Genomic DNA, 24,359 nt, shown 5'->3' with positions numbered 1-24,359 from the left:
TCACATAGCCAGGTATTGACTGGTCCATATAATATAGAATGGAAATAATTGTTTTTGAGAAGATTTGACTTATAATACTGGCAGCAATTGAAGACTGTGCTCAGAAGGAGAAGCTGAAGAAGCTAGGCTTATTCACGGGAACAAAAGAAAATTGTGGTGACCTAATTCCAGCTTTTGTTGTGCAGAATATACCAGTATTGATAGCAGGACAAATTACTCTTCCTATCAGACATGAAAGCAAGATTAGCGTGATGCTGCTGGCTGCACTACTCTTGCTTTCAAAGCAGTCTCAAATACCTGGGGGACCAGTGATGTACTGGTCCAGAGAACATGAAGGCTCATCATTTTCTGAGAAATTGCTGTGACTCATCTCGGGTCTGTGCCGTGCCTTCTGCACTGACACGTGATACGACCATTCCTTGAAATGCAGTGTGCACCCATTTTTCTGCCTGTGTACTGTGTGTATATCTACCCATGTGTGCCCTAGGACTTGTATCTCATTCCTTATATTCCTGCACTGAATTCGATGTTTAGGGCGTTTTGGTCTCTAATTGAGGGTGAAACACTCCACAGTTTCCCAGGTTTAACAAAATGAGTGACCTCAGCTGCACTCCTAAGTCTCGCCCTCAAGACCTTTCATCATCTTGGTTTCCCTCCTCTGGACACGTTCCAACACTTTGATGTCCTTTTTATGTTGAGGCACCCAAAGCTCAACCAAAGCATATGCTACCCAAGGTGGGGCACACAGGATTTGAGTATCAGAGAGGAGAAAGCTCATCTGCTTCACTGAGGGAAGGCAGAATGAATAGGGGGCACCCATCCCCCTGACAATTGTATCATCTGTGAAAACTCCTCCTGCTATAAAGTATGATTACATTTTATGTGTTGAAAACCAGCATCACCCAGCACAGTTAATGGAAATGTGAAACGGGAAAGCATGAGTGGTACACATTAATATACCCAAGTACGTGTCTAGAAAAGGTGTGTTGTTCTTGTTAGAATTATTTGTGAACCTTTTTATCTACAAATTATTTCCAAAGTACTAGCATTTGTTTTATGATACAAGTCTAGTGAAACAAAAAAAGTAGTATGAATCCCATTCTGCACTTAGTAGTTCCTGTCTGTCAGATGGAAGCTCCCAGTGTGCTCATCATTTTTCTATGGAACCTTTTTCTCCATGCCTTTTAAAGACTTTTTCTAGAACACCTATATTTTTCAATATGCAGGGTTCTGAGCCCATTAAGCCTTACTTGGATAATCCAGTCTGCCAGACCCTTTTCACTTTTACTCCTTACAAATTATTCTGTTCTTTCTACACTGCTGTTGCACTTCCAGTTACAGTCAAAAGCAAATGTTGACTTCTGTCAGGCATTGCATCTCTGTAGCTTTCTTCTGTTCCTTGTTTCTTCTTCCATGCTCCTCTATTTTCTGTAAATCCTATTTATTACATACCATGGTCAGCATTCTGCCAGATCCATCTCACTGCACTTAATTACACTCTGTTGAAGAGTAGCTGAGCAGTTAACAGAAGAGCTCACCGTCTTGCTGTGTATTTTTTCTCTCCAGCAGGAATGTTGAATCATTGAATATCATCTTAACTTGAAATTTACCTGAATATGTTTTACTATTCCAAAGAGATTACACAATGGCCCTGATTAGCAGCAGCATTTTTTAATACCACTTAAGGCTTTATCACAGTGGAATACTGCCAGTAACAGTTTTTAATTCACTTATATGTACCAATTCATTTCTGTCAAATTTCTTTTAATTTCTTTGCTGTTTTATTTTGTCCCTATCCACTATATAATAAGGCGTGATTTTCACATTTATTTACCCAAAATACATTTTTTTTTAAATAAAATCTTCAACAGATTAATTGTGGTACTTTGATTTGAGACCGTCTCTCCATTTGTGTTCACATTTAATGTGCCGTCTCTCCATTTATGTTCACATTTAATCTGCTTTTCACAAGTTAATCTATTTAGGAGAATCTAGGTGGGTCAAGTAACCAGGGTTCAGTAACAATTTTACTGGCTAATTTAGATAAAAAGTTTCAGGATTTGGTTAGGTATATGCAGCTGCAATGTGAAAGGTAGGTGTAGAATTAAACCTGTATGTGTCCATGCATCCACACTTGTGAAAAGCCTCACTATATTCAGCATTAATTTTTTTTCATCAGAATGGTGACCAAGCTTGGTTACAAAGGTGATTGCCAGAGATAAAGAACAGAATTGCTGCATGAACCACTCTGTTTTATCTGGCACCAGTTTCACAGTGTACTGAAAGCTTTAAATGGTTGGGTTCAGGGTTGGTGTTTCAAATTTGCATGATGGTTACTGTTAAAGCAGATCCTGTTTTATATTTGTTCTTTGCTTTTCATTGTTAGGATTGGTGCAAAGCACCAGGAGTTACGGCAAAAGCAACTGAGAGGCCTGAGTGATTTTTCTGCTGGTCCTGGAGGACCTGACATTGATGATGATGAGGTGGACCCAAACTATGCCAGAGTGAACCACTTCCGTGAGGCTTATCCCCCAGGAAGCATCTACAGACCCTCATCACCAGCAGTCGGAGAAACCTTTGTTTATCTGCGGGATTCTTCCTCAGCACCAATGGAGAGGGAGCACTTGGAAGGACTGTATGCAAAAATAAACAAGCAGCACTACCCACAGACTTCTGGTGACAGGTAATATTGCCACCTGGCATTACAAAAAATGACAGCTTGGTGGGGAGGGAGCCTGGGCCTCAGCAGGGGGTCAGACATGGGACTGTTCTGATGGCCCAAAACCCTGAATTTACGGACTAGAAAGCCATAAATTTCCTCTTACCAAAAGCAAGATTTGCTGCAGCAGTAACCCCAGAGCATCTGAGCAAGACAGCAGTCAAACAGAAATCATTAAAGAAAAGTCCATATTTCACAAACAGAATGAATGAACTGACTGCAGTCCAATTCCTGCACTGCTGAAAGAGTGTTTTTTTCCTCTTTCAATCGGGAAAAGTTCTTACCCTGCAGCAAAAATAATCTCAGTTTTCAGATCTCTTTCAATCCTGTAGATCATCAAGTGTCTATTAGTAACAGGTTTTGTGTGATAGCATGATATATTGTATATGTTTATGGTTTAGATTTTCCCAGCTGCGTGATATTACACACTTTCAATTAGTTTGGGGAGAGGACTGAGAATCATGGCATTTTTATGCAGACTGTGAAGTGTGGCTCCACAAGACTGATTGCCTTTCACAGCCTTTCCAATAACTAAGTGGGAAGGGAAGAACAATTTTTAATCCTTACTGTCAAGCTTCCAGCACTAAAGAAAGCTGGTCAAGCTTTTTTCTGGGTTAAAGAGAAAACAAAAAATTCCTTTGAGTTGATAAGTACCCACCATTATGATGATTTTAAAACTGGTTACTTCTGGAATTTGGGGCTAAAAGAACATGAGACTTCATTTGTGGCATTAGTATATCAATGTTGGCTTTTTCAAACCAAAGTACAAGTGTGTGGGCAAGTCTGTGTGAAAGGAAGAGGACAGACATGGGGGACTTCAGGAACTGTACATGCTTTGAGTTCATGTTACAATCTGTAGTGTCTCCCCATAGCCTCAATCCGTGCCATGTAATACCACACTCGTTAATTTTGGAGAAATATGTCAGCACAGATATAGGAGTGTTTCCAGTTTGTGGCATCATAGTACTTTAAAAACATCTACTGAGTCATTGTTATAAATACTTATAAATATAATAAAACACTTTCTGACGTAAATCTATGTTCATAGCAGGGAATGAGCCAAGTATCTCTCTCTTTCTCACCCAAATACAGTATGGTAAAATTCTTTCCAAACATAATGACAGGGCTTTTTTTTTTTTTTCTTCCATCTCATTAACTCCTCCCCTACTGCATAAAAAAAGAGGTAGTGATCCCAGCTTTTTACTAGCTAGGGGGTTTCACTTTACTAGAAAAGTCTTGAGGCAGTTGTAACTGAAGTCAAACGAAAGTTGCATGTAGTAAAGGGATCAGAAACTAAGTTTGTGCTGACTCAATAAACCAAGATTTGAGAATTCCCAGTGGAAGATGTCTAAATTCAGGTGTGTGTATCCTCCAAATATGAACATATATATATATATATATATATATATATATATATGTAACTCAGCTGGAGTAAGACATTATTATAAAAGTTGCTTTGTAATTTCAGTTTTAATAGGATTTTATAGATTTACATTTAAATGTATCATCACTTTTGAAATGAGGCTTGTCTTTCCATGCAGAAAAAAGAAATGCCTTCTTCTAGTAGATCGATTGTATTGTGGTTTTGACTACACTGAATGAACTCTTGACTTTCTATGGGAACAAGATTGAAGTACCAAGCAAGTTTGGATTTGGTATTGGGATCCTGGATTTTAGTGTGGATTTAGCTGTAATTGCATGGCAACATCATAACTCAGTTGGAAAAACTAAACCCAAAACATCAAGCAGGGAGGAAAAGTTACCTTATAGCTGAGCCCATGATCAGAAGTCACATTTGAGAGGCTCTTCCATCTGTACTGAAAGACCAACAGTCCACAACTTCACTTTGTTGAATTTCTCAGGCTTGTAACCAGATTAGGAAAAAAATAGGAAATGCGAGATTCTTATTAGGCTGTCTTTGTTCTTTTTTTAAATCTTTCTTTTCTTTGTCTGAGAGACAAAATGGTGTTGTTATTCACCAGCAGAAATGTGCCAAACATGAATAATTCTATGTGAATTTATGCAGTGGGTCGTGAGGTCTCAGCCAACAGTTGTTGAATAAAGTGTCAACTTCAGGCAAGGAAATCTTTCTGTGCTAGAGGGAGAGTATTGAAAGGAGAAAGAGATGTGGCAAGAAAAATCCCTGGATAACACGTTAATTAAGAAAACAATCTGCTTCCAAGGGTCAAGTATGAAAACTACCTTGTCTGCCTCAGAATGATGGGAAAGGGTTATAATGGATGGTTGTAAGCCAAGCCACGGTTATTTTGTGTTTGTGGGGCTGAACATTTATCAACACACTGGTCATGTAAACACTTATGCTTTGCTCTTGCTAGCACATGCATGCTTTCTCTCAAAGTTTTGCTGTTAATTTTACTTCAGATTAATGTTTTTTTCTCCCACATGTGACTCTCAAGTTATAATATAGTGCATGGAGACTTAATCAGTGACTAAAGTAAATGGGGCTAGGAATAGAAGGAGGATTTGAACACAGAGAGAATAGATTACTTCATTTCGGTCTGAGAGCTCCAATTATGTAGCATTATGATTGAGAATCAAAACTCATCGTTTGAAACAAGAAGTTAATTTTTATTTTATATTATTTTTGCAGAATAATGTATTAGCATAATTAATGCCTTTTAAAAATGGGAGGCCATTTGCAAAAGTATGAAACTTAGTGGACAGAAAAGAGCTGTTCACATTTTGCATATGCTTTCCCTTTTCTCATCACCAGAATCCATTGCATATTCCTGGTTCATTCTTTGCTGTAGATTCACAGTTTAAGCTGAGAATGTCCCTCACCATGCAGGAAAGCAACAGGCTGCACATGTATGGGCTCTGTTGCTGTAATCAGGATGAAGTATGTTTGCTGCCTCCAGCACTGCTCCTCAGGGCACACACAGATCTGCTTCACATCGCTCTTTGTGCACTAACGTCCCATTTACCTCCAGTTGCATCTGGCATCTCAGGGGCTTTTTGCTTTGGGTTTTTGGGGGCTTTGCTTTGTGTCTTATTTACAACTGTTGTGTAATGTTCTTCTGCACTGCTTCACAATTGTTGACTTTCATTCCAACGATGACTATATTCAGTGAAATAGAAGTAATTTTTTGTGTATATTTTGCTGAAAGCTTTGGAATTCTTAACTAAGAGAGGTGCTATATAAATGTAAATTGTCCTTATTAATGAATATAGGGAAAGCATTAGCATGATCAGTGTATTCTGTGAATTTTAAGTTAGAGTGGAAAAAAATTAGCTGGCAAAATCACACATTTCTTTGTAAATCAAGCATTTTTCTGTTTATTTCTAATTAGCCACAATTTTCTGTAATGCAAATGGCATCCCTAAGGATGGTGCAGCCTGCACAGCCACCTTGTGCAGCTGGGGAACTCACAGGGTCTTTGCCTGAGCCGCTGTGCCTTTCCGAGCCTGCAGCAGAGGCTGTGTGATCTGTGGCCCATATGTTCCTGAAATGGGTGGTAAGTCACATCTCCGAGTTTAGTCATCAAGGCTGTGCCATGACAGTGCTAAGCTGCACCGTGGCAGAGCCTAGGTGTCAGACCAAAGCCAAAAGAGCAGATGCACAACACTATAATCACTTAAATGTCAGGCATGTCACACGGTGAAACCCTTTCTCGCATTTCGAATAAACAATTTCGTCTTTTTTCTTCCCGTGAAGATGGTGCTGTCAAGTATATCCAAACACCCCAAGTACATCTCTGGAAAGGTTCTAGAGACTTTGCTCAACTTATTTTCTCAGCCCAGAACTATGAAACATTAAAGTCTGATGCCAAACTCATTGCCAAGTATAATTCTTCACTTATTTATGTGACTTATCTTGGGGAATTTCAAAGTGCTGGTCTGACAAAAACGAATACAGTTTTCCTTTGTTTAGCAAGAATAGATTCAGAGCTGTATCTTGTTGCAGTTTAAAAAAATACCAATAAAAAACAAAACTCTTTTATTACATAGGAGTAAAGTCCAAAGCCCCAAAGTCTGATCCAGCTTTTTTTGGTTTTTTTGGAGATGCTGTTTGGGGGCCAACTATGGAAGATCCTAATTTCTATAATGGTAATTAATTAATTGAAAAATAGGTCTTCCTTGTTTCAGGATGAATGTTCCCTTATGGCAACTTGCAGTCTTTCAGAATTCTCAGTAGAGCAATATGCAAAGTTGAAAATGGGAAAATTAAATCCATACCTGTGTGTCCCTCACATCTCACTCTCAGAGCTGGCCTGAGTCAACAGACAGAGAGAGGAGAGAGATGCCAAGCAGTCTGCCTCTCCCTCTAAAGGATCAAAGGAAGATATTGCTGTGCATGTCCTGAGGAACCAAGTGCCAAATGTAAGCAATGTGTAAGCCAGAGAGGAGGGTATAAAAGGGTCCAGAGTTTTAAAATTTAGCAAAAAAAGCATTTTTTACTTAAAGACTAAATGCTTGTCTTTTGGGCAGGTATGGGCCATTCCCATCCTTCTCAATCCAAAGCCATAGGAATCCCGAGCTGCACAGAAAAGGATTTGTTGTAAAAGGGTGAGCTGGGATTGCCCAGGTGTGGCATTTGGCCATGTGTGTCTCATGTGCCAGAAGCTGAAGTTTGCTCTCAGTTCAGGGCACCTTGGGCATTGCTCATTGTGCATCCATTTACAAACCTTTCCTCAGTGAATAGCATAAAAGCAATCCACTGCTCTAGGAATGGATGGTCCTTTACTCAGGGAAGATTATTCTTTGAGATGGATATCATGGAGGCAAGGTGGAAATTGAATGAGGCTGTGTAATATCTATGTCCCTTTGCCACTGTACCTTGCACTGCTGTGGAAAGAGAAATATAGTCATGCATTGGAATGTTTTGATTTACAAAGTTTGACAAGTACAAGCAAGGTATATAGTTTCTCTTACCCTAGAGCCTCTTCTGCTTGTTGTCCTAAAATCACCTGTGCCTTTTCTACTGTACATGAACTACTGTACATCCCAAGACTCTCCTTTGATTCCTCTGGAATTTATTCTTTCTGAAACATACCACAGGGCCTTCTGAACCTTTGGCTGTCACCTGGTCACTGCTTCCCATAATGTTAAAACTGAAAACGTAGTGTTGGGCAACTTACTGTCTGTCCTGGCTGATAAATTTCTGACAAGTTAAATTTAGAGTGGCATTGGCAGTACAGCAGAGATTCCATGGTTTCTGGGGGCTCTCAGTAGGGCTGTCCTGCTCTTGGAAGCAGGGTAGTCCAGAAAGCCCTTTGGCCACCAGTTCAGTGTAGGCTGTGCCACTGGAGTTAGACTTGTATTGTGTATTTTGCTCCTAATGCTACTGGCTGTTTTCTTCCTCAGAAAGGCTTCATACTCACTGTGCCAATCAGGGGAAATGTTGGGTAACTGGACTGCCTGAGGAGACATGTTTAAACAAGCCTTGAGTTTATTTCCCACCTACATGGGGGAAAAAATTTAAAATCTGTGGATAGTATTCAAGCGAAATCACTTAATGTTTAGAGTTCACTCTGCTTTTTCCCAGGAACTCCTCATCCAAATCTTCCAACTTTGGCACCCAAGCCCTATCAGTCATTTCTCACAAAAACCCAGATTTCATGGAACTCAGGTGACCCTGAGCACTTTGGAGCGTGTCTAAGGAGAAGGAAGTTATCAAACTGCTGCTGCTGCCATGTAATGTGTGCATGCTTGTTTGAGGCCATGCATTCTTCAGCAGAAATAAATTCTGTCAGGAATAGTCACAAATCTGCCTGCGTGCATCCTGCCTGCTAGGGCTTGCATTTGGATCACCTCACTTATTGACAGATGTGTAAAATTTTATATACTGCACTCCCACAACTCCCTTGTGAGTGTTCTGCTGCAGATGCTGGGGAGCCTGAGTTTTGGCAGCTGTGTTAGGCATTCAGGTTTAGGTTGGGGTTTTTCCCTCCAGCTCTGTCTTTTCTTATGTGATATATTATTCTATGGAATTATTTTACATTAATTCTGCATATATACTGGTAATGTCCCATTCTTTCAGCCGTTTGGATGCAAATGCAAAAGTCAGGTCCCTGAAGAGAAAGCCAGGTCTGTTACTGGGAAGATGAGACCATAGCAGAGGATGTAGTGAAATGCAGATGGTGTTGTCAGCCTCTTAAATGTACAAATAAAGACAAAGTGAGATCGTCCATGCAGCTGGAATGAAATCATATGGCCTTGCATGTGTTCCTGCCATTGTGTATTTCCTAGTGTGATCAGAAGATGCTAAATTCTGTTTTGTGCAGGATATAATTTGACCAAAAGCTCATGCTTGCCTCTCTAACCAGCAGCAGAATGATATTAACTTTTCTCTGTGCAATTTTTTTAACAAAACACCATTTGATTTTAAATGCTAATATGTGTGTGTGGTTAATTAAGAAGCCAGAATTGACCGTAAGGTTGACTATAAAGCTCCAAGAAAGAGAGAGGAAGATCATTACACTTCTGCTTATAGATAGCTATTTGTGAACCAGCTGATAATGTGCAAAATTAAGATTTTGTAACTGGCATTTTAAATGAAGGGTTAATGGCTGACGATTAATTAAACTGAGTTGTTTAATAGAGAAGCTGTTAAAATCTTGTTTATAGGCCAGCCACTTCCATACTGAAAGTGCAAACCCTAATAGCATTTGGTATTCCCATTTAGTAGACAAGCAATGTATCTAGACATTTTCTTTTAACAGAGAAGGTGAAGGTGTTATCTTAGTGGATACTGAGAAGACTTAGTGAATACAGAGAAGGTGTTATCTTAGTGGATACCACAGGATGGATGGGTAGTAGCATTGTGTACTGTGTTTTCTTCTTCCAAGTTAACAGTTTTCTGGTAGCAGTACATAGAGAGAAATGCATTTCCTCTGAGAATTTGGTAATCTTAAATAAAACTGTTAAGTCTTACTTTAATTAAAGTGTAGGGGACATGATTAAGTCTGATGTGATTCTGTTTTCCCTTTCTCTTTTCTACTCTCCAGTAGTCTGTTGTATTTCATACAGTTCAGGGTTTTCAAAATACCCAGCTTTTCATTGCTCCAGGTTGTCTTCTGTCAGAATGGGTCTCTTTGGCCCCATCATTAGCCTTGCAGAGTTGCTCTAGCTAAGGAGAAAAAAAAGAAAAGGAAGTATGTTTGAGTCAGGTTTATTCTGTACTGCAGTTCTGGTTAAATGATGAATGTGAGCCTAGTCCCATTTCCCTGACTGAAGAGAAACAAGCAGAAGGTCATTATGCTTCTCACAGTTGTGAGGCTTGTCCTTCCAGCAAGTCCTTTGCCAAGAAACTGTTTGTTTTTCTTTTGTTTTCCCTTTCTCTCAGCCCAGTTCCCAATCTTTTTATTAACCATCTCCCGTTGTCTCCCCAGCTTCTTGACATACTCATTTTGCCATACGATCTCCTAGCTTCTGGATATGCAAGTAGTTCAGAGAAAAACCCTGATGACTTGGCCTTGTGCAAGCTTTGCTGTGTAGCCCACTGTAAGATGAATCTGGGTTGCTGACCTCTGGGACCTCACACTCTATCCAAAATCATGACTTTCAGAAAAATCCTCTCCTACATTTTTTCCCTAGCTGCTACTAGTTAAATAGGAAAAAGGGGGATTCTTTCTTTCATTGTAGAGATAATCTTGGTTTAGTAAAACTGAAGGTGAGGGTGTGGGGTTTTTTATGCTTGACTTTTAAGTCTGTGAATGAATGTGTCTATTTTGGAGGTGGAGGAGTTTGACCATGAGGAGCCTGTTCATGTGTATTAGCACCTGTATGTTCACACTCCAGGTGATGGGTGTAAGCTCACAGCAGGCTCTTTCTTGACTTTCCACTTCATTGAGATAAAGTAGTGATCAAACTATTCTGAAAAGTAGTCAAAGTTTAGTGGAACACAAGAATCATTTCCCCCAAGTCTAAAAGTATGAACAAAGGATTACATTTGGAGAAAGAAGAAAAAAGAGTTATCACTGGACTGCTTCAAAATGTTGAGTGAGTCCAGTAAAGAGAGTAGTGATACCTGTTCAGTAAGGGTGGAGAAGTAACTCTTATATGTGACAGGGAGAATGGACTCACTGGAGTCATGAGAATTTTTTTCAGTGTCTATACTTCTGCTTGAGGTTATGTAAGGTCAGTGAGACCTGTGCTGACAGGTTCCCCTGAGTTACAGTTAAAGCAATTCCCAGCCTTCCTCCTAATTAAGCAGTGAGAAGCATAACAGAGCCCTGAGAGTCTTCAAGCAGCGTCTCACAATTTCTCATACATGCTCAAATAAATTGGTTTTCCTAGATCCCCAGGAAAGCTGCTTACACCCAGTGAGAAGGCTGCAGCACAGGGAGCCCTGGGGTGCTCCTCAGATCCACCAGCATTGCCAGGTTCTGCTGCCACCAGGAACAATGCAGGAACTCTGGTAGGGTTTTCAGCATGGCTGTTCATGTCCAGGCAAAGTGCTCAGCAGTGTGTGGTACTCATACAGCTTAACTGTGTAGTGAAAGCCTCACAGTAGAAATTATTGCCATCTCTATGTATCCATAAGATGTAGGAAATTCTTACTGTATACTGATTTTTCTGCAGTCCCAGTTCACCTGGAGTTTACATCAGCAGATCTTGAAAATTTTACTACTAATTGCAGCATAATAAGATAAAAAAGGTCTAAAGAGGGCACAGATCTGACTTCGGAATGAATCAGTGGGAATCTTCTCCTGGAAGTTTCAAGCATCTAATTGCAGGATAAAATGACTGCTCCTAAAAATTATCCATGATCTTGTTCCCTGTTTGTGTCAAGACGCCAGGGGCAAATAGTTACCCAAGCACTTAGTTGGCAACATTGTTGACAGAAAGGATAGGCAAAAGCATGAACCAATCTTTTGATTAGCAGAAAACTGTAAAAACTGTTGTTGTTAGAAAAGCTGAAAATCACTCAATATTGTGCTAGCAGAAATATTGGGAAGAATGATGAGATGTGATGGAAATGACTTAATAGGCAACAGGATGCTGAATAAAAAGACAATAATTGTGATTATTGTCTGACAGCTGTGCAGAGTGTACAGTCAATGACAAACTCTAAAACGTGCTGTTTTTCAGTCCATGATCACAAATCCACTAGCACAGACAGTAATCCAAGGGGTCATAGTAAGCCAAGAAATAGTTTATTGTTTCATCAGCTCGAGTCTTCTGATGTAGTTAAGTTGGTATATACTCTGAACCCCTGTGACTGCCCTTGCATTCCCACAAGGGGACCTGGCACCATCTGGAGCCCACGTGTACTGTGGCTAAGGAGCTGCTTCTCTGGCAGGTCATGCAGCAGCAGGGCATTTGTTGACATTGATCAAGGTATCAGTATTGATCTTGGGATGGTCTAAGAGAATTGTGACTGCTTTGTGGAGAGTCATGTTAGACTCTCATAGAAAATGAAAGAAACAACTTGTCTTCAACTACACCGTGGTCTGCACCTGAGAGGTCTTTCATTAGGACAGAGAGACATGAGAAAACCATGTTGTTTCAGATAGCCACACTGGTTATCTCTTTTTATCACTAACTTGTCCTTGATGTCTGGAGGGCATTTTTAGCAAGCAGTGAAGGGTTATTGCATGAAAGATTTTATACTCTTCAGTTGCCTGCAAAACAGGTAGCTGCCATCATTTTTCCTTTCCACTAAAGTGAAGTGGAGAAAAACAAAGAAACAGCCCACAATAAAAAAGATGCAAGAGGAGTAAGTGTGAGATACCTCTAGGAAGTGCTAAAATTGCAATAAATATAACGTGCTTGTAGAGCAATAAATGTTCTCTTAATTTATTTTTCTCCTAGTTTCTCTCCAGTTTCCTGCCTGTGGACCAGCAGGTCAGTGTGACAGTTTTGCAGTGTCACATTCCTCTGCTGAACATGCACTCTGGGAGGTTGTTAGCCCCCTCCCTCCAGGGACTTGGTAGCAGTAAGGAGGAATAAGGAAGTGACAACTAATGTTTTAAAATTTCAAACAACATCTTATCATTCAGTCTTTGACCCATATTTATGGTTTAATGCCTCCAATCACTTAATTTTAATCTTAAATAATTTTTTTCAGCATAATAGTATCTTAGGGGCATTTCTTCTCAAACCAGTATTAGCTGGAACATGTCCTTCAGCCATGGAGTTTATCTGTTATAAACACTTCTGCCCTTAGGCTTAGATGCCTGCTTAGTCCTGCATATGGTTATTACCTTGTAAATGGGACAAAACTGTAAATTATAATTGTGGTATTTACATAAATGCATATAAAACAATTATTTTGAGACTGGCATGTAAGTTTAAGCGTGGAACATGTTTCTAATGCAAGTGTTGTACATGGCCTGGCAATTGAAAAGTAAGCACCAAGGCATCTTCAGAGGAATGGAAGCACAATAAAACATGATGAGTCCTGTGGAGAGGCAGGGAGGGGGCAGCTGTTTTCTATGCCTGAGTCACCATCGTGCTCAATAACTGTCTGAAAGGATTGCTTTAACTGAGCACTTATGTGCTGGAAGTGTGCTGCAGACCAGGGGACCTGGGCTGCTTCTGCTCTGCTCTCGGGTCATGTCAGAGGAGGCCTCTTCTGGCTGCAATCCCTGCTTTACATGTCAGCAGAAACTTCCATAATGTGGCAAAAGGGTGTGAGGCTGTGGAGGAGGGTTGGGGAACAGCATCAGAGCAATAGACCTGTTCCTAGTTGTTATTGATTGGTAGTACACAAATGACAAGCAGTCTGTAGTCCTTCACCTGAATAACGTATTGTTTTCTTCCTTTAACATCATCTGCTGTTCCTGATTTAAAAAAAAAAAAAAAAAGGAAACCAAAAAACAAACCAGGAGGCAATTATTCTGTGGCTCTGTATACAATGGCAATGTTTAAGCAGCAGCTGCTTCAGAAAGGGAGAGTAAAGGGGACTGGGGGAAGGGATTGATCTTTTCCTCCTTTTCTCTGTAAATACCACTGTCTGCATCGGTGGTGATGCTTTGACCTCCTTACTACAGAGCTTGAAAAGTCTTGTGCTCTAAGTGACATGTTCTGGCTCCAAAAGTGAATAAGCAGAAGTCTCATTCTCTTTCTTTGAATGCTGTAACAAATATATTATCAATCTAAACGTGATAGGGCTTGAGAATCCCTCCCAAAATTTAGACTCATTAGTCTGACTACAGGCATTTTTTCAATGTCTGTGTGGCTTCTGAAAGAAGTGTTCTTTCATACCTTTTTGCCTTTAATCTGCACTCTGCCCACTATCTCATTACTATTAGCTGTGGCAAATATACCAGATGTCTGAGCAGCTTCATTGTTCTGTTGTTTTTCTTTTCCAGACTCTAGTGCATAGATAGATGTTAATTTCTCTTTTGTGTTAAAACTCGCCTCTGAGGAATAAGATTACCAGTGTTCAGTCTTTGGCCGCTAGATACTGAGGTCTCATATCTTTCGAATGCTTTGTCTCAGTTAGTGTTTCTCGTAGCTCAGTGCAATTAAAGTGACTGGTCTGTTCTTTTTTAATGCCCATAGAACCTTAAATTAATATTCCTTGACTTCAGGAAAACAATTTTAATGTGTTTTTAAAACGTTTTCTTTATTCCCAGTGTTGAGCAATGATACACAAAGACACCTGCTCTTCCAAGTGGGTGGAAATTGAAAATCATGCCAAGAAAAATGCTTTTTCTCAGAAAAGATCAAAATATGCATTGTTTAAAGCATGGCATAAACAAAATAGATTATGTAAGAATCGTGGGCCCTTGTTTGGGATGAGATCACTCACTTTTGGGTCCATACCTTTTCTACTAACAGTACTTAAGGTTTACATCTAAAAGGCCATGCATGAATTACTGCTTTCCCCACCAATTTTGAGAAAGATATTTAGAAAGATACAGGCACTGCATCAGCACAGTTCCCACCATGGCCACTGGTGTGCTTGAGTAACACAGCAGTAGGTCCAAACCTTTAAGGAAACATGTTTCTTTAAAATGAGTCAGAGAACAACTGATAGATTTACAGGTAACAAATGTGAACACCTTGGATTTGACATTTTTTTAAAGTACAAATTATGTCATTTGTATAGTTACATAAGCCAGAAATTGTAAATTTATGTTGCACAATCTGAAAAGCAAATAATAGCATGTGGATTTGTGTCTGCTGCTCAGAGAGAAAACTGATATGCAAGTCCTGTTTCCATCAAAGTAAATGGCAAAATCTCTGCTGATTGAGATGGGAAATCAGAATTGACTCCCCTACCTGGTTCTCCCTGGAAGAATGAAGTGATATTTTCTTTTCTGTTTTATACTTATTATTTTCACAGCCAGGTTACTGAAATTTGAGCATTTCTGCCATACGTCTGCATGACTGTTTTTGTTAAACGCTTTTATTACCTTTTGGCCTGTTCTTTACATCATGCTATAGACAAATGATTTTTACTTTTTTTACCCCAAAGTTTAGAGCACAGAATACAGAAAAGTCTGAAACATTAATTGGACTAGACTGCAGCATTTAAAGTAACCCATTCTATCGTCCATTTACCTCCCACATGAAATGAAAACTCTATTTTGATCTGAACTGTCACAGATAATTTCTGCACATAAAACACATCCAGAGACAGCTTTCAAATGGAGTTGTCACTTCTTATTTAGCAGGCTGGGGACTCTCTATTGTTGTCAAACCCTCTTTGCAAAAGCATCACTAACACACTGGTTTGCAGAGTTGTATGTAAGAGGAGGAATGGTTGTACAGCTTCCATGAAACAAAAAATTGTATGTAGCTGCTGAAACACTCTGCAGCTGAACTTACCTACTGTTTAAGAGAAAAATCCTTTTTTTTCTTTATGATTACTATTTTTGAGCAGATTTTCATGCTGTGTGCTGGTATGGGGAAGGGTTGTTTTTACTGTGAAAAGTGACAATTACAATTTAAAAGCTAGTAGCTAACATTCTGTTATTTTCCCTGACCTGTCCTGGACCAGAAGTTTGGCTTTAATCTCTTCACAAATTTCAAGAATTCTTAAGCAAGCGCACTGGGAATATCTCTGAGTTGTGAGTACAGAACTGCTGCCTCAGAGTGTATTCCAGCCAAGATGCTCAGGCAAGGCTGTAGGGCACTTGTTTCCAGACTGCTATTCTGATGGTGGCCAACGTGGCCATCTGGTGAGGCCGGCTGGAAGACCCAGCTATGGCATCACAGAAGAAGACAACTTAAAACTTAAGAACTACTATTCTTCAGACTTTATTTTTATAACATTCCATTTGCCTTTGCACGTGATATATTTTCATAAAATAAACTTGCCTCCTGGCCTCACTTGCATTCTCAAAAATTTATGCTCTTGGAATAGGCAGTTAAATAGTAGTAGTGTGTGATTTTTATGGCATTTTCCTCACAAAGTCGGAAAATTGACCAGGATTAGGGGGTGAAGAATGTGGTTTGTGTGATGAGATGTTCTTTATTGCTGTCTCCACAACTACTTATGCCAGATTAAACAGCAAAACACAAGCTGGCAGAATGCTCTTCTGACCTAATTCTGCACCACAACACAGATAGGAGACTATCTGCTGCTGATCTAACTGATAAGCATGACTTTGTCAAATCCAGATGGATGTGAAAGGAGTGAAACACAGATGAGGCCCAAGAGCCGGAGTCCTGCATTTTCTGCAGCTGCCTGAATCCTTTAGATATCTTCACTCTGCAGCTGGGCTTGGGGTCAGGACTGGAGGGAGGGAAGCTGCCTGCTGCAGTGTGGAATCTACAGAAAAACAAAACTGAAAGCTAGCACCTTAAACATTACTGGCCAAAGCAAATTGCCTGTTTTAGGGACCATATCTTCTGTAATGAAGCAAGAGATACAGAATGGAAATTACATTCCAATTTCTAAGCTGTATGCCAGAAGATTTGAGGCTTCTTTGTTTGATGTGTCTCAAACTCCCTCTTGAAGAGAGATGTGATGGGGAGGGGGTTTCTGTGTTCCCAGTTTTGCCTGTAAATGTACTGTATTCATGAATCAAATTTAGTGGCTATCCCATGGGGAGCAGTGAATTAGATGGGGAGGAAAAAGGGTAGTTTGGTTCATTAGTGGAGGACATACTTGAATGCAGAAAAATGAGGGAAGGAAAAATCTTATGGTCAATGTGCTTAAGTTAGAGATAGGACACATCCATGGGGTTTTAACTTTGCTCATTGCAGGAAAAATGCAACAGATGGAAGCACTCTTTCTTTCATTGGGCTAGCTTGCTTTCCTCTCTCTTGGTGGGACACGTGTACAGACCTGGACTTGATTCAGCATACCCAACTATTCCTGCTTCAGGAATGGAGGCTGTGATCCCCATTTGTAATGGTTGGCAAGCTTATAAAGTTGACAACTGGGGAAGTGAAGGGATGTTTATCCCACACCAGAAATAGTAATTTTGCAGGCTGCGTCTCGCAGGTGTTCAGTGCATACTCTTTACAGTTAGTTACCTGACACCAAAGCAGCTTGGTCCTATTGTCCAATAGCTCTATCAGGTTGTTAGTTCTTCTTCATAAAGAAGTGTATATTCTGTCCACAGTGACTTTAAACAGCATTGAGGCCTCACAGACTCTGGATTTGTCTTCGCAGCCTGTGTGGGCATGTTATGTTTGCTTCCTTCCTAAAACATCAAGTATCATTGTCAGGCATCCTTTGGACCAGTGTTGTTTCCATATTATCTTGTGCTCCCCCACCTGCTTTTACTGATTCCATTGCTCTGCTTTGCATGGGCACAGGACTGTCTATGGATTATACATCTGTTCCTATTGCAAGGACAGTTTCAGAGGCAGCCTCTGCGGGTTCTTCCCCTGCAGTCAAACCAGCTGGCCAGTGGCCTGCTCCAGTCCCAGCGTGATGTGTTTTGGTTAACATTGGTGTATCCTGAGAGCACTGTACCATCCAAAGCACCCCAAAACTTCAAAGCTTGCTTTTCTGCAGCTCTGCTTTCAAAACATGAAGCAAACATGACCGGCAGCAATGCCATTTACTGACTCCTGAGAATATCCTAAGTAGTGGTCACACCCTCATTTCAAAGGCAATATATGGGGCCATTATCTGAGCAAATACAGTGCCTGTCACTGAAAATCCATTGATGATGATGAATTCTAGTTACTGATGACTGCAGCCAGATCCACAATGGTGAGTAGGGGGTAAAACATTAGCCCTTAAGCTCTGTGAGTTGCCCTCTGTAAGCAGGTCAGGGTTTCACAAGAGCTCAAGGAAAAAAAATATATATTAAAAAAAAATTAAAACCCCTGGAATCTCAGGGAAGAGGTGAGGAAATAATGGAGACAAGGAAAGAAGAAGGAATAACAAAAATAAACAAAACATCCTTTGGGGGGAGGGGAAAAGCAGATTAAAAGATTTTAGAAGAGAAAAAATTAAGGATTTGAACAGTGACAGGATGTTCTCTTATAGAATGGTGGAAATATTTATCTGTGCAGAAGAATAAACTTGGGTTGGAAAAATTACAAGAGTTTCAGGGAAAGTTGAATTTCTTGGTTATCTTCAAGGAGATACATGCAGGGAAACCATGGAAATAATTTACTGCTAGAAATATTCTAGATCTGTGGTGGGATGAGGGCATTTGCGCTTTAAAATGCTGCCATGTAAGTATTGCTTTAGTGTCCTGAATGTCATTGTTAAATTAGGTTAACTTGTATGAATCTGAAAGAGTTCAAGATTTTCTTGTTTCTAAGTAACTTATGCTTGTGTGATGTGACACTGCTGTATACCACCTTTCAGTAGAAAATGTGCAATTCCAGAGGCAGGACATCTGTAGAGCAAGGCTTGATAAAGTTACCCTTTCCTAACACAAATACCTTTTTTTGGAAATAGAGGCAATGCCATGTCCTCTCACTTCCACAAATTGGTGAAAGAACAGTGTATTTTGTGTATTTCCAGTGGAAACTTAGCGCTAGAAGCCGAGCACATTCTGATTTGCAGAATGCAGATGGGTGATACTTCCCATCCGTGCTGGATAGTAGCAGGTCAGTGATTGTCCCTGCCCTGTGCCTCCTGTGCAGGGTAAGCAGGGCAGGTCCCTGCAGCAGGAGCTGAGCTGAGCCCTGCCCTGCAGAGCCTCCACCCGCTGGCCCTGGCTGTGCTGCTGACAGGAGCCCTGCCAAGTGTCCTCTCAGCAGGGAGTTCAACCGTGATCTGAAGCCACCCTATACAAGTGTCCTGAGCAGGGTGATGGGTTCCTTTGTTTATTTCTCTTGTTCATGTTACAAAATAGAGGTGGTGGAAGATGGTATTTGCTCTCCTAGTGTTGACTCAGAGTACCTTTGCTATTAACCACAGCCTCTGCCCAGCCTTTTCTGCAGTGCTCACTCGTCAGCTTTGACCATGTTCCCCAGAGTGAGATTTCTCCTCATTTTATAATGAGGAACAGGACGTTCAGGTTTTTCCATGTGTTGCCACCAAAACCAATATTACAGCCAGACTCAGCAGCAATGATGGCAGCACACAATAATAACCATCCCACATGCGATTTAGATTAACTGCTCTTCTGTTTAGTTCATATAATGCCTCAACAGCATGATCTGATTTGCTGTTTTCACATAATCCATCATTAATTCTTTGAGTTACAAAATGACATTTTTTAGTAGCAGATGGAGGGAAATGGGCTCCCCTACATTCAGAAGGGAACTTCACTTTCTCCAACTTCAGTTATGTCGCTTTATTTATCTGACTTTTATTTTAAATGTGGTTTCATTTTACAAGTATGAGGATTCTGGGGAGCAGTAATGCTTCTATTAGAGATGTTGTCTTTAGGGTTGCCTTTCAGCATAGGTGGAACTAAGTAATAATCGCTGACCACAGGCCTCCAGTTCTGAGGGTAAGGGAAGAGAGGAGTGGGTGTTTCGGCAGCATGCACAGATTGCACCTCCTCCATCTGAGGAAAATGCTCTTGTGGCTGCCAGAGGAAGCTTTTGGGCTTGTAGAGGACAGCTGTGGCACCCACATGGCTCCTGTCAGTGGTGGCAGCAACAGGAATAGGAGCCATAATCCAGTGCTCTCCTACCTCCGGCAATGCAGGAGAGCAAGTAGGAGCAGCTCTTCAGGGAGTCAGAATTGTTTCCGGAGCTTGGAAAAAGAGGAGAAAGGCAGTAGAGGTAGAGAGTTGCATGGAGATGGGGCAAGCTGTCTCCTTTCCACCCTTTTCAGGCCCAACAGGTGCAGAATCTCTGCACCCACTCTTCCCCAATTTATCAGTCCTTTGCTAATTGTCTTCCCCTGCCTAAAATCTTTTGGTCCTTGCCTGCTCTCCTCCCCTTTTCTCCTCACAGCCTGTTGGAATCTTCCCTGCCTCCCTATGAGCATTACTCTGCCGTTGCTGAATTGCATTTTGCCACCCCATGAATGAGAACAAATTAAACTACTTTATCTTGATCATTTGTGCAGCAAAATGCAATTTGCTTGTGTTGCTGCAGGTCCTTGAGCCAACTCTGTTCTGGACACTTTTATCACTTTGCAATCTAATCTGCTGAATATCTCAGATCCTCTTGCATTGAAAGAAAATGTGGGTTTAAGACAATTTTTTTTTCAATTCAGCTGTGTATTTATGCATGCACAAACCCACAGTGATATACATGTCCTCATATATGTATATATATGTATGTGCCTCTATAATAAATAAAAAATACATATCACACTTTGAAAGTCCACACCTAACTTGCTAATGTCAGCTACAGTTGATGGACAGCCAAGTCAGACTCTTTTTATAGTCCATTTCTAAAATGAAACCATAAATTTTAAACCCAGGCTTCATCATTGCAGAGAAAAAAGCTTTTCCAGCCTATTGATGAAATATAACATTTGATAGGATTTATGAGGCCCAGATTCAGGAGGATAATTTGCAGAGCACTTAAAGCTCCTTTTTCCTGCCCTTTGCCTTCCCTCCTCTCAAATACACATACCAAAAAAAGCCATTAGTAAGGAAAAATTATTAAGGAAGATTTTTCTTGATTCCATACAAATGTCAATTTGTGAGAGAGAAAGAGGAAGAAAACAGTTGCAGGAGCTCTTACAGTAAAGGGGTCTAAGTAGAGCCAGGCTGATTATATGAGAGGAATACTGGCTTTTACTGATAAATACACAGTGTGATTATTTGCTGTAATACAGCCATTTGTAATGTGTCTCTGTGTGTGTGTATGATTTTTAATAGTACCGGATGGAATTTATTTTTTTATCACATTGAGATATTCACAAACCAGCCACATAAAGTTAAAAATAAACCAATACCCAGCTTCTTGGTATCTTGATAAAGTTTCCTTCTGGCTTGTATTACCAGAGTGATAATTTCAGAGGAAAAACATCTTCTGTAACTTGTGATCACAGTATCTGTCAAATGGTAGGAAATGAAGAAAACTGCCAGACAGTGTCAGATTTATTAACAGCTTTAAGAAAACCAAAATTAATGCATTTTCTCTTCTTTGATGGGTTGAAATGTCCATGTGCTGTACTTATCTTAATGGACAAGTGAAGGAAGTAGCACTCATCAATTAAGTCTCTCATTAAGCTGACTACAGCTTAATCTGGAGCACATGCAGGAGTACTGTGTGTGTACCAGGCTGTACCCTCAGAGGTGTTGCAGTTGTTAAGGAGTGCTCATCCCACAGATGCCAGGAGCAACCTGCTGGACCAGGGAGAATGCAGTCCTATGGGGCAGGGAGGTGGACAGCCATGGAAACAGGCTGTGCCACTTGTGCCTGGGGAGCTGCTGGCCTGACTTCCATTGGAAAACTGTATTTCCACGTGTTGATAACCAATCTTCATCCATTTGGGTTGAAACTGTCTATGTAGGAAGTGTGCTGAAGCTGAATTTTAATGGAATCAGATAACAGCTGGGTTTTTTGGGGGGCAAGGGGTGTAGCTGGAAGGAGAAGATGACAAGAGATTGTTTTGTCTGTACAAAAAGTAAAAAGCGGCAGCATATATTCTTCCAACATGACTCTGTAGTCTTTCCATATGCTGGAATGGGGTCTTTTCATTTTGGAAGGGAACACAGCCTAGTCTTACACCAGACTGTGGCTTTTGCCACCCCTTGAACAGTGACAATTTGACTAAGTTATAAGATTTAGAGTACTTCCCACACACATGATAGAAACTTGGCTGCTAATTCACCAAAAGTGCTTGTCCTGAGCTGCCAGAGCCGATACATGTTTTTCCAGTAGCAGGTTCTGGCTGCAGGGACCAGATAGACTCCTGCTGCAGGAATGAAGGGTGAGGTAAACAGGGTGTTCAGTGATGATCAGTGTTCTCAGGCCATAACACCCACCTCCTTCCAGGGAGGAAAAGGGTGAGCTGCTTGGAATGCCCTAAAAAATGCCATGGGGGATAGGACAAGAATCGGAACAGAGGAGAGGCTGGAGCAGCTAGAGGATGGGGAAAATAAAGGGGAGTCCTGGGCCAGGCCATAGTTGTGGACAATTTGTGGATGCTTCAGAGTAAAGAGAAGTGTACCAGTACTGCAGGTTTGATGCTCTGTTGGTGTGTCAGACATGAGCACCTCATCTGAACCAGTGCCAAAAGGAAGAGGTGCTGTTGGATGTCCCATGCCACCTGCAGCCCCATCCTCACTGGCAGCTGCTTTGGGAGTTGCTTCTGGGAGATGGGTCTCAAGGAGTGCTGGAAGGAGACATGCTGACCTAGGTGCATCAGGGGAGGTGTTTCTGTACTACAGCTGCCTGTGGGACAGAGATTTGCTTGTATGGGAAGCCAATAATGGGTGGAGGAAATTGGCATCTGTGGCTGAAAGATAAGGAAGGGAAAGACTCCCAAGCATCAGGATGAGAGCAGAGAATTGAGGCAGCAAGACAAAAACAGCTGGGAAAGGATTGGTAAAGTGTGTCTCTGGACATGGCAGTTGAAAGCATATGAGAATCATTCTGGAGAGGCAGAGGTGAGCCTGAACCAGAACACTTGCTCCAGCATTTCTGAGACTCCCAGCCAAACACAGAGAGATAGGTTTGATCTTCCTTTTCCAGGCAAGGTATGCCAAAAAAATTGTTCTGTAGAGTCTGAAGATTCCATTATTCAATTTTTTACATTTGAATTTAGCATTTTTCAAAGCAATTACTGAAAAGGAGTAGGGCTTACCTTCAGTCTTAAACACCTCTGTCCTCCAAGTGGAAAAGCAAGAGTAATTTCCTATCAGAAGTGCAGTGGAGTTGCAGCTGTAAGAAGGAGCTAGAAAAACAATGTACATCAGTAAGTCCAGGAGCTTCCATGGCCTGCATAATGCAAAGCAATAAGGTTGCACTGCTAACTTGAGGCCCCCAAGTTCAGAAATACTTCTCCAAAATGCAGTTTGGCTTATAAAGAGGTCAAGTCTATTTATGCAGGGCTTGTGATGGAAGTGTGTTGAAGAAATGTGTGCTCCCCAGTCTGTGAATGCAAATGAAAAAACAGTGGTCCCAAGACCCAGCTGCACTGAGGGAAGTGCCCAAGGGGGAAGGCTGCTGGAAGGGTAGATAGGGTGGCCTTGGAGGCAGCAGAACTTTGCAAAAATCCATCTATCACTTCAGCATCTGTCAGGGTTTTTGTTGAGCAATAACCACAAGCTAAATTTGCCATATATAATTCCAGAGAGAAGTCAGTGGTAACTGATGTTTTGATTTTTGAGTGTGTTCCTGTGAAACTGCTCAAATCTCAGTTGTAGTTTGGAAATACTGCCCTATCAGAGAACCAAAATGCATTTGCCTTCAGGGCTGTCCCCATGGTGAGATTGTCATACAATTTTTAGCCCTTTGCACTATTACGGTGTAGAAAATATAACTATGCCTGTTTCTTTTGCACATCTGTTAAATGTTTCATGTGTCATTTTAGTATATATTCTGAATAAGCGAACTTCAGATCATGGCACTGGAGTTAGGATGTTCTGAAGAGTGTGTATGGATTATACCCCTCTGCAAGAAGCCCCGTGTGTTAAAAGAGTCATTCAAGCACGCCCAGCAGTGCTTCTGCTTTGCTGTGCCTTGCACTCACATCTAACAAAATGAGCTAGAAAAATTTTCACTTGTTGTCTTTGCTTTTCCTTAGCTTGTAGTTGGAGCATTAAGTGCTTTCTGAATAAGGCTTACACGCTTCACCTTGCATGTGCCAGTGGCTTAATAAGAGCATCTGCTGTCTTTCTGTAGCAAATCTGATGATTTTTCTATGCACGTATATTTAGTTGTGCATATAAATAGAATCCAGGCACTGTTAGATGCATATGAAAGTGAACGTCAGATTGAAATGGTAACATATGAGGTTTTCTGCAGTTCCATTTATGAAGTATCAAGTTAAAAACAAAGCTGTGAAGTAGCCAGAAAACTTTTAATTTCTGCAGCCAAAGGCATATGCTTGTACAGCCTAACGTAATTAGGTCCCGATATATTCTTAGAATGGTCAGTATTTCATGGGTTGTATCATTGTCTGCAAGCTGGTTTTTCATTATGGTTGGGCTTTTACACAGCAGAAAGTAGGAAAGCACTGCTCCAGATGTCTGGCTCCTTTCACCGACTTTGTTGCTGTCTACAGCAAAATTTGAGTTTTAATTCTACAGAGCAAATTCCCTTTGAATCTTTGGATACCCTTAAACAGTATAGTACTGGAGTATGTGTAAACGTCTACAAAGTACAGTGATTGGAGTGGCTGGTTTAAGAGGAGCTATAAAATGGTTCCAGCTGGAGTGCATTCTTGAGG

The 24,359-nt window shown here is 40.8% G+C and overlaps 1 protein-coding gene across 4 annotated transcripts in view; it reads left to right on the top strand.

Moving 5' to 3' along the window:
- PARD3B (par-3 family cell polarity regulator beta) overlaps positions 1-24,359 on the top strand; it is a 392,348-nt gene that overhangs the window by 308,148 nt on the left and 59,841 nt on the right. For all 4 annotated transcript variants that reach the window (XM_077181321.1, XM_077181319.1, XM_077181318.1 and 1 more), the window contains one exon: positions 2,387-2,683. In XM_077181321.1, coding sequence (XP_077037436.1) covers positions 2,387-2,683 — 297 coding nt within the window. The remainder of the gene's footprint in view (positions 1-2,386; positions 2,684-24,359) is intronic.

Source organism: Agelaius phoeniceus, chromosome 7 (assembly GCF_051311805.1).
Source record: "Agelaius phoeniceus isolate bAgePho1 chromosome 7, bAgePho1.hap1, whole genome shotgun sequence".
Lineage (NCBI taxonomy): Eukaryota > Metazoa > Chordata > Aves > Passeriformes > Icteridae > Agelaius > Agelaius phoeniceus.
The sequence above is the reverse complement of the archived record's forward strand: the minus strand, read 5'-3'. Positions and strand labels throughout refer to the sequence as shown.